The sequence below is a fragment of the Quercus suber genome, unplaced genomic scaffold (assembly GCF_002906115.3).
Source record: "Quercus suber isolate HL8 unplaced genomic scaffold, Cork oak 2.0 scaffold_176, whole genome shotgun sequence".
In the NCBI taxonomy this organism is placed as follows: Eukaryota; Viridiplantae; Streptophyta; class Magnoliopsida; order Fagales; family Fagaceae; genus Quercus; species Quercus suber.
In genome coordinates, this window is record NW_027069636.1 from 1,058,824 (window position 1) to 1,070,130 (window position 11,307).

Sequence of the window (11,307 nt, forward strand, 5' to 3'; positions counted from 1 at the left end):
GGCTCAAGCTAATTAAAGATCCAATCACTTTTGATGAAGATGGTGGAGGGAACGTCACAGCCGCATGACGATGCTCTAGTTATGATTTTATGGATTGGAGGATTCCTAGTGAAGAGGTAATGATAGACCAAGGGAGCGGGACTAGGATCATGTATCTTGATCTATACAAAGGATTACGATTAAAGCCCGAGGATCTGAGTAAGTATGATACACCTTTAGTAGGGTTCGATGGGAATGTAGTGGTGCTCGAGGGGCAGATAAAGCTCCCGGTAGGTTATGGTAAATTTCATAATAGTTAACGCCTTTTTGCCATAGACAGCAATCTTGGGATGGCCCTAGATCCATGCCATGGGGCAGTACCATCCACATTGCATTAGAAGGTTAAATTCCCTACTGAAGATGGAGTTGTCGTGGTCCGAGCCGATCAAAAGGTGGCACGGCAGTGCTTAGTGGCTGCGATAAACCATGAGATTAAGCAAAAGGAGCAAGTTGAAGTGGGACAATTATAGCAATTACAATGCCCCGAGGGCCTAAAAGGGGCTGAGAAGTTAGTTCAAATACAGATTTTGCCTTACACTGACAGGTATTTTCAGATAGGGAAAAGTTTGCAAGTAGAAGATCGAGTGGAAGTCCTCCTATCGCTAGTACAGAATTTTGACGTGTATGCGTGGAGTTCGTACAAGGTGCCCGGCATGGACCTAGCTTTTATCATACATAAGCTAAATGTAGACCCCTTAGTGCCACCTAAAAAGTGGAAGCCGAGGAGATCAGTGAAACCACATGTGGAAGTCGTGAAGGAAGAGGTAGAGAAGTTGAAGCAAGCAGGGACTATTACGGGGGTGTTCTTTCCTGAGTGGTTGGCAAACACAGAGGGGTGTGAGAGAACAAGAGAGAAAGAGGGAGAGAGGAAGAATCAAGGAAGGGTAGGGATTAGGCTAGTAAGGAAAAAGGTTAGAGGGTTAGGCTGTCAAGACAGCGTTTGAAGAAATACCTTGTAGGAGTGCAAGGAAACCCACCAACAAATAAATTGGGAGCCCAAATTCCCCATCCCTAGAGAAAGGACCACTGGGTTTAGGTACCACAGTATCAAATTAATACAATACAATAATAAAGGTTCTGACTATAATAACTGTTGTGCCCAAAAAAAAGACATTCGAATGTTTAGAATGTTATATCAAAGTTCCAAACTATTTAATAAAGTTAGTACAACAAAATAAAATAAGTAGTCTTCCAAACTAACAAAACCACAAGTGGCATATTTCCTAATGAGATTCTCCTAATGATTGATTTTGCGCAATAGAAGAATCTTCATCCACATGGATAAGTGTTTTCCTAATCGAAGCAAGGCACTATAAGAATTCAACTAAATTATAATGCAATGGAGCTCCTTTAAGAATGATAGAATCTCACCTTCACTATCATTCCTTGTGGAAGGATTTGGTTCAATATGTTATGAGTCTTTTTCCTCATTAAAGATCTGTTTATGATCCGCTTATTTTGCTGAAATTGAAAACTTATTACTAAAAGTACTATAGCAAAATAATTTAAAAGCTAGTTGATTGTTTTTTGGCTAAAAGTACAATAGCTGAAGCTGAAAAAAAATTGTAATTTGAACCCTATTTTAATGCTTGAATATGCAAAGTGACTTCCAAATATGAAATACAAATATTTAACAACAACAACAATACTAATAACTAATTTTTTTGTCTTATATATTAATTCACCATCAATTATGGTTACCAACAAAAATACCGTAATGTTAATGGTAATTATAACCACAAGTTTTTAGATTTTGACCAAAAAAAAAAAAAAAAAACCATAATATGAATGGAAATTATAACATTAGTAACAAAGGAAGTCCTAGGTTGGAGGCATCCCACATATCGATGTTGTGATATTGTTTTAAACCACTTTCATCTCAGGTTCATCTAAAGAAGAGATCACATGTGTCATTTCATCGTAATAACCTCTATTGCTACTTTTACATGGGCCTCGTCTAGAAAATCCTTGTCCAAGGTCATTGTCTTCTTGTGCTCTAATAAAATTATGAAGAATCATTTTATCAACAATAATGTGTTCTTGAATGCGTATATCATAGGATGGCATATTTCTAAAATTCTCCATCTATTCTTCCAAACTCCAAAAGCTTGCTCTATGACTAAACAAAGTGATGAATGGAGATAATTAAATTTCTCCTCTAGATTTTGTAGTGTTCAACCTTGCTAAAAATCGGGAAGGTGGTACCTCTCCCCCTTAAATAGTACAAGGAACCCTTTTTTCATAGGGTATCCTAAATTAACAAGATAATATTTTTCTGCAAATGAGAATGTTTATTACATTAGCATTTTCACTACATAACACATACTTCAATACAGTAATTAAAATGCAACAATACAAACCAAGTGGAAATTTTGGGAAGTTGTCACTGTTATTATTAAGGCAACCTAAAAATATTCTTATGTCATATGTTGACCCTTCCCATCCAACACATGCGAATGTGAATTTCATGTCAAAATCACAAGCACACATACAATTGATTGTTGGCTCCCCTTTCCTTCCTCTATATGTATGCTGCGTATCAACTGGTAAGATCACGAGGACATGAACCCCATCAATTGCACCAATGCAATTCTAATCATTGCCATAAAAGTACCATGTGAAATTTGCAATGTGTTTTCATCATAAAGATAAATTGAATAAAATTAATGGACATTTAACATCCATTGGGTCAACAATAATGGGCATTCAACATCCATTGGGTCAACATCCACAAGGGACTGACATTAGGGGTCAACAAATTCTTTGCTATTAGAGGAGTCCCCAAAATCTTTGGTGCTTTCCTTTGGTATTTGACCACTTGGGTTCCATGCATGTTTTTCTGTTGCAACTGTGCCTTCAAACATGATTTCCATGGAAGCAGCATTCGGCAAACCTTTTTTACGAAACGGTTTTGCTTTAGGACATTCCTTCGTATTTACAAACAATAGTTACAGTAGTATTTCTTAGTTGTAAAAAATTGAGGTTGTCAACATTCTCAAAAGCAAGCTAACCTTAAGCTTTCTTTCCCATTATTCATCACTTGCATCAATCTTCCCAGTGTCAAGATCATAACCCAACCCAGTCTCATGCTCAAAAAGCTGCTTCCATACCTTCCATTGGCTTCTCAAATGGTCCCATTTGTTTTTAACTTGCAAGTGAATCACCACTTTGTTCATTCCATTCAACTACTTTATCACTTCATCATACCCTTCCTTTTCCAAAGATCTTCCACTCTTATTGCCTGCTAAGACTTAAGTAGCACACAAATCATAAAAGGTTTTTAGTTCTATTGGATCTTTCCACTCTGTTCACTCATCTTTTCGTTCAGCATCCTTCGATTTCCCCTTAACCATTTTGGCTACAAATAAATTCTATACTCATAAGCATCCTTTTGTATTGTTCATATGCTTACAAAATTACTGGTAAAAAACTCAAACACTTTCCAAGCCATGTTCCATTAACCTTTCCTAAATTTAAATAACATGAGTCCAAGTAACAGCCCATTATTGCACACTCATAAGCATCTTTTCATTATTGCATATTCATTTAAATAACAGCCCAAGTAACATTGTGTACATAAGTCTCTCAAGGAAAAATAAACATTGTGTACATAAAGACATGCATCAAACAAGAGTAACAATTTAATAAAGCTATACTTGTTGTGTACTTGTTAGTCTCTCAAGGAAAAATAAACATTGTGTGCATAAAGACATGCAACAAACAAGAGTAACAATTTAATAAAGCTATAATTGTGTGCTTGTTAAGATCATCATGAAAGAGTTACCTACTATGGAGCTGTTCCTGCAAATGTGTGAAATTATTTTTGGATGTTAGGGGGACTGTGTAGCTATTTCTGCAAAGGTAGAGGAGTTATTTCTGTAGTTGTTTCTCTAAATCTAACTACCCAATTCTCTATTTGCAAAAAGCCCCTTCCTAGCTATTATATAGTGGAGAATCTAATGCCCCTATGGTGATTGATGATTAAGCCTCAAGTAAACTGTGAATGAAACATATTTCAAATTATAAATTTTTTTCCCAAACCACTACTCAGCATCATGCATATTGTGTAGCTATTCTAACAATGCAGGATCATGCATTTGTGCAAAGTTTGGTTATACAAATAATTCTTTCGTTACTTGTGTAAATGGCTTAGATAATCCCTTTCACATATCAATTGCATGAAATTGTTGATAAGTAATTACATGTTACATATTATCAAACAAACATGATAGAAAATCAACACTAACAACAAGTTGGTGTGGGGGCTACCATGTATCACATTGGGGTTAAAGGAAGAAAAGGTTGAGGTCATTGCCGATAATAGATAACTCATAGAGGCATTTCATGAAACAGTTAATTGCATTTCAATTAGAGCCACTTGAACTATAAAAAACATAAAATATTTAAAAATATCTTTACAAAACTAAATCAACTCAGTTCACCAAACCTCACAAATAACTCAAAAAGTTGAAACCCACAACAACATTGCTATGCACAATTTATCGGTGGATACATGCCCATATAAAAAATCTGAATGAAACCCACACAATCCAAATACAAAAAAAAGACAAAAAGACAAACCCACAGAAATGAAATATAGAGAAACCCACAAATAAGTCGCACAAAAATACAAAATCCACAAACAAACCCACACAATTCCATTGATATTTTGTTCATGCAAAATTCGGTCATACCAAACAAAAAGGGAAAACACACCAACACATCAGAATATAAAAAATTTAAATACAACTCACAAAAGACTGACATCGGCATCTCTCCCTTACAATGGCGGCATCAGCTTTGTGGTTGATTGTCTCTCACAGCCAAGAAAATCGCCGGTAAGGGTTTGTTCGAATAAAGGAAGAAAAGAGTGGCTGTTGGTGGGTTTGTCCAAATAAAGGAAGAACAGAGTTTTTATGTATTAGATATGAAGCATAAATTTGGATAGTTGGCGGGTAGATGTAAAATTTAAGAGCATTGAAAAGGACGAAGTTAGGGCATTGATTACGAAGAAGTTGGGGCATTGATGAGGGGGTTGAGCTGCCAGAATTGAAGAATGGAGATCTTGCAAGATACGCACCACTAGCTGAAGAGAAAACAATATTCCAAAATATGACTATTGCTAAACAATGCATTTTTGTCAAAAATAAACTGCGTTTTTTTCTTTCACATGGGCCCCATGAACAGTAAAAAGGGACCCACAAAAATAAGCAAAACATTGGAAACGCAACAATTTTTCAACTATCCAAACACACGCTAAGGATGTCATAATAGGAAACCAGATGAATAGTTTTCACTAAATTATTTTCGAGGAAACCCTAAGGCAAAAACTTGACCTAGGGCAAAAACTCAAGTTGGGTGACAAGATTTTGGGATTTTTCGACAAATGAATGATTGTATTGCAATTTGGCCTTTGGATTTCTAGCTTCTTGATGTCTTTCTCCTTTGATCAGGAATGAGGCATGATTCACAATTTTCTTAATTTTAGAGCGACTAATTAAAATGGGAGAAGCACTTGTTCGTTAAGTCACCATCGTACATCCTTTTTCTTCGTATATCATTAAATTAATAACACAAATTGAGTCATAGTTTGAGAAAAATTATTAGATAGTCTGCGAGCATTGCTCCCTCCTCTCACATGAGGGGTGGGCCCCATGGTGAAACTCACATGTGGAGCCCACTCCTCATTTGAGAGGAGGGAGCATTGCTCTAGGATTATGTAAGTATTACCCATAGTTTGGACTCTCTTGTGGTGGCTGGATGAAGACGTGTTTGAGAGAACCAAATGAATGAGTATGGTGTTTGACCCTTGGAAACATTATTACACCATTTAACCCATGAATGGAAAATGAAAGTTTTTCATACCCTCTAACAAACATAAATGCACCAACTAGAAATTTTATAATTACCCAATATGATAGTGCAAAACTTATTTTCTTTTTCTACTCTAATGAAACAATAAGTTTTAATTCTTGCAGTGACACCAGGAGGGACTATAAATTTGGGAGTGTAAAACATTCAAATAGGCTTGTGGGCCCTAAGAGATGGTCTTTCTATGGCTAGATCCTTAAACATTGACAAATTTATTATCAATGTGGATGCATCTGAAGGATTTTTTTTTTTTTTTTTTTTTGCTGAATGTGGATGCATCCGAAGTTATTAACGTTTTCTCTAACCTAAATGCTTCTAATCGGCCAACCCATCCTATTGTGGATGATTGCAGGAACATTTTCCGAGCTTTCCAAGAGTTCCAAGAGTTCCACCTGCAGCACTGCTACTGGGAAACCAACAAAATTGCTGATGCTCTTGCAAAACTTGGCCGCTGCCAATCTGCACCTTTTGTCTATTATGTAACTCTTCCTTTTGATATTATAGAGATCTCATCCTCTGACCCTAATGCCATAATATGTACCCATTTTATTCGGGCCACAATGGCTAATAATTAATATAATTATCCCCGTATTTACAGCAAAAAAATCAGCCTCTCTAGAAACAATTAGGATTAAAATTCTCTATGAATCACCTCTCCCAACCTTACTTACGTGGGAGCTTTATACATTGGGTTTAACCTTTTTATACATAACTCATATCAAACACGATGAAAATAATTTGAAAACCACCATAAGAACTGAACCAGCACACATGTTGAGAACATTGGCCGTACAAGAGAACGTAGATAAATTTACGATAATCCACAGCTGGAGAATAACACAATAGGGATGCAGAAGGATAGACGGAATTTTTATGCTTCAACAGCCTACTTTCAGTAATCTTCTCCTTCATCCTCATCATCAGCTCCTTCTGCCCCAACTTCCTCATAGTCTTTCTCCAGAGCAGCAAGATCCTCACGGGCTTCTGAGAACTCACCTTCCTCCATGCCTTCACCAACGTACCAGTGCACAAAAGCCCTCTTGGCATACATGAGGTCAAATTTGTGGTCAATCCGAGAAAAAACCTCTGCCACAGCTGTACTGTTGCTTATCATACAAACCGCACGCTGAACCTTAGCAAGATCACCCCCAGGTACGACTGCTGGGGGCTGGTAGTTGATACCACATTTGAAACCAGTTGGGCACCTGCAAGTACATGTATGACAGTGACTCAGATCACAAGAAACAGAAATGACAGATAAATCAAATGTTTTCCCCTAGAGTCAAAATACTTTATCATCACCTCTTAATATTTATGATACCTCTACTTATATATATATATATATATATATCATCATCATCATCATCAACGACAGGAAACCACACTCCTAGAATAGTGACCTAGTTTCTTCTTCACCAAACAGATTATAGACAAAAGTGTGGCAGTTTCTAGTAGTGTGGCTTTATGTCATAATGTTACTACCAATACATTGCAACATATAGTGCATGGACCAAGACAAATAATATACAATAATTATCTATGCCCCAAAAAAGGATATCTCGTGTTCAAAATTTACATTATTACCATCAGTGCAGGGATCATTTATATTTTAACGAGATTTTGCATAGCATGTTTGGAAATTGATCAGGAATGTGGCATATAGATGCCTTACTGGATTCAACTGGGCTAAAAATTACCTAAAATGAAGCAACTTCTAGGTGGTTTTACCCGAGCAATCCTTGAATGCTCACATCAACTATATTTGATGGGAAACGAATGAGAACTCACAAGAAAAACATAAAGATAACAATGTTCTCATATGCGGACTGTAAGCTGAAATCTGAATAAGTTTGAAAAGTTTGAAGATACTCTAACAAAAATCTCTGCAAACCTGAGGGCAAGTTTTGTTGTATTCCTTCAGGTTATTTCAGTTTTGTTTCTTCGTTTGTGATAACATAAAATTGTAATTTGTAAGTTTAGATGTGTGAGGTATTTCTTCTCTGTAAGCCGCTTGCAGCTTTGTAATTGGGTTTGAACTGTTTGGAGATTTTTTACCTTTTTTTTTTTTGGTTGAATAAACTTTCTTTAATAATCAGAAAACAAAAAAGATGAAAGAACTAACCAGTCAACAAATTGAACTGTCCGCTTTGTCTTAATAGTCGCAACAGCAGCATTCACATCCTTGGGTACAACATCTCCACGATACATCAAGCAGCATGCCATGTACTTCCCATGCCTTGGATCACACTTAACCATCATACTTGAGGGCTCAAATACTGAACTTGTGATCTCAGGAACAGATAGCTGCTCATGGTAAGCCTTTGCAGCAGAGATAACCGGGGCATAAGATGAAAGCATAAAATGAATACGAGGATATGGTACGAGGTTTGTTTGAAACTCTGTAATGTCCACATTAATGGCACCATCAAACCTCAAGGAAGTGGTCAAAGAGGAGATGATTTGGGATATTAATCGATTTAAGTTGGTGTAAGTTGGCCTTTCAATGTCTAAGGATCTCCTGCAGATATCATATATAGCTTCGTTGTCCAAAAGCACAGCCACATCTGTGTGTTCAAGTAGAGAATGAGTAGAGAGCACACTGTTGTAAGGTTCCACTACTGCTGTAGATACCTGCACAATTAAATTGTTGTATCAGAGTTTTGTATGCATGATTTGAGAACCATAGAGCAAAAAGAGAAATTTCATATATATAGGATCTACTAAAGGGGAAGACTCTCTAATTTGTTAGTCTTAAAAACAGCTCTCTTCACAAAATTCCTGCCCATGTCCTGTTTTTAGTCCAACGTCATTTTAGTGTTCTAACACTAGTAAAAATTCAGAAAGCACCTATCTGACAACCTGAAATTTTCTGTTTAAACAAAGATATGTAGTGGCCATTTCTCAAGATTTAATACTATACGTTCCCTTTAGATTTTGAATAGGAAGGTAGCCACAATTGTTCTTTATGCATACAAAAAGACAGCTGCTGCATAAAAATTTATGGAGAGAAAATATTATTTAAAGACGTGTGCTATGTTTATCCAAAATGCATTTGAACTCATCAAGAAAAAAATAAAATAAAATAATTTGAGAATGCACCTGAGGAGAAGGAAAGATGGTGAAGCCAAGTTTTGACTTTTTCCCGTAGTCTACAGACAAGCGTTCCAGAAGCAATGAACCCAAACCAGAGCCAGTGCCACCACCAACAGCATTAAATACCAGAAACCCTTGCAAACCAGTGCAATTATCAGCCAATTTTCTCACTCGATCAAGGCACAGGTCAACGATTTCCCTCCCAACTGCAGCATAACAACATAAAATAAATGGTCTATAAGCCAATGAAATAGGCAGCGTAGTTGACATTACAATAGAAATTTATAAATACCAGTATAATGTCCCCTAGCAAAATTGTTAGCAGCATCTTCCTTGCCAGAAATAAGTTGGTCAGGATGAAAAAGTTGTCTGTAAGTTCCAGTCCTAACTTCATCAATGACAGTCGGTTCCAGATCAACAAATATAGCTCTAGGCACATGCTTGCCAGAACCAGTCTCACTAAAGAAGGTGTTAAAAGCATCGTGTGCAACACCTACTGAGGTGTCACTGCAAAATGTTGATAAAGCTCATTAGGCCAAAGAAAAAGAGTGCATATCAAAAATTTCCCGGACAGAATTTTTGTTATTTGGAAAAATGAGTTCTAAAGTTGGTACCTACATATACAAATTGGATAGTCTTGGCTACATGTGATGTGTTACAGCAATTTTCTGCATGCATTTGCAAGGCAGTGTCGGTGTCCAAATGACACCAAACCAATTAATGCCCACACAAACCATCAAAGTCTGTTTATTTTATTGGCGGGTCATTGCAATTTTTGCACATTATAATGGTGCACAGCAGACTCAAGATATATAGGAAGTCATGTAGTTAGGACTTGCGAGGACAAATAACAATGTATGTAGTACTGATGACTCTAAATTTATAGTATAATTTATGGATTAATTTACACATGCTGTTCACCATGTTGATTATAATTAGGTACAATGTGATTCATTGAGAAAGGTCCAAGTTCATTAATTATATCGTTTTAAACAAGACAGGCTACATTGGTTGAATCAACTATATATAGTGTATTGCCTGAACCATCAGAGAAGCAATAAGTACTAATAAATAAGATCGATAGAAATTGAGCATCCTTCAAAAATCAAAAATAGTGACAATAATGAGAGTAAATCCTCCATGCTTTACTAATAATTTAATTTTTATGATTGACAAATTAAGGGATATACTACCACTGGAAAAGCTAAATTAAAATACGGTGTAGCCGAAGGGATAGAACAATTTAAAACACATGTACACATTTCCATTGTTCCTTAATTCAATGCTATGGATTTCTCTATGCATGTGACAGTGACAGTGACAGACAAGTGAGAAAGTACATATTGTTAAAGATAAATAATGAGTGCCGTACGTAGTGTAGAATGTAGATTAGGAAAATAATGAAGTGACAGTCATTATGAAAAACGGTTCAACAGCTGTGCGCTGCTGCACTGGACCATTTCCTTTAAGAATAAATAACAGCTAGCGCCTAGCATGATTATTATTCCTCACTCACTCCTCACGCATATATTACTCGCTAAAGGAAACCAAATTTCAGATTGCCTGCCAATACATCATCTTCTTTTTTGTTTTTTTTTTCTAATTATAAATTAAGTTACCACATCATTGAAAAAAATACCATCTAAATGCTCTGATAGATACACAGAGAAAATATTCTCAAAAAAATAAATAAAAAAATACATAGACAGAAAAAGAACTCACAGAAGTGAACTGACAACGGTGCTCATTTTTTTAAAATTTTAGGGACTAAAAAAAGAGCTAAACTTTGGGAGTAGCGGTGTTAAAATAGAGAAGTGATTTTTACACTATTTTTACACAAATAATCGGTAGTAAATTATTATTGGTTATAATTTAAATCTATCCCGAAATACAGAGTAGAGTTAAAGGAGGAGGAAAATATAAGTAAGTGATATTAAGAGATATTAGAATCGTAGGAAGGTGAAGAAAGGAAAAGAAGTTGGCTAAAACATTATACAAATACAACAATTATGTAAGTAGAAGATTCGGGTTTGTTTGGTTTCATGTAAATAACAACCAAGTCGCAGGAGGCAGAGATTTAACCGAAAGAGAGAGAGAGAGACGGACCTGGGCATCGTTCCGTCAGGATGAATTCCATGCTCGAGACAGTAAAGCTCCCAACATGAATTTCCCACCTGAACCCCTGCTTGTCCTATATGTATGCTTATGATTTCTCTCATCTCTCTCTCTCTCTCTCTCTCTCTCTCTGTTTCCGTTTGCTCTCAACCCCAACTAAACTAAAAGTTATCACTTTTCTTTTTTTGT

The 11,307-nt window shown here is 36.2% G+C and overlaps 1 protein-coding gene across 2 annotated transcripts; it reads right to left on the bottom strand.

Moving 5' to 3' along the window:
* Positions 1–6,501: 6,501 nt before the first annotated feature.
* Positions 6,502–11,307, bottom strand: LOC112003899 (tubulin alpha-3 chain). 2 transcript variants are annotated; one of them, XM_065778254.1, is made up of 6 exons: positions 11,110–11,307; positions 9,296–9,510; positions 9,010–9,209; positions 8,033–8,541; positions 6,995–7,115; positions 6,502–6,918 (listed from the first exon to the last, which is right to left on the bottom strand). In XM_065778254.1, exons 1-6 carry the CDS (start codon positions 11,220–11,222, stop codon positions 6,613–6,615), a joined length of 1,464 nt encoding a protein of 487 aa, XP_065634326.1. In that variant the 5' UTR covers positions 11,223–11,307; the 3' UTR covers positions 6,502–6,612. The 2 variants fall into 2 exon arrangements, with proteins under 2 accessions (XP_065634326.1, XP_023891891.2); XM_024036123.2 differs by having other exon boundaries at positions 6,694–7,115; positions 11,110–11,306.

What these genes read in the sequence shown, in the direction of transcription:
- LOC112003899 (XM_065778254.1), bottom strand. Translation starts at nt 11,222, where the DNA reads ATGAGAGAAATCATAAGCATACATATAGGACAAGCAGGGGTTCAGGTG. An exon ending in CCTGACGGAACGATGCCCAG is followed by an intron (nt 9,511 to 11,109) that starts GTCCGTCTCTCT and finishes AACATTTTGCAG; the next exon opens with TGACACCTCAGTAGGTGTTG. An exon ending in CCATCTTTCCTTCTCCTCAG is followed by an intron (nt 8,542 to 9,009) that starts GTGCATTCTCAA and finishes TTAATTGTGCAG; the next exon opens with GTATCTACAGCAGTAGTGGA.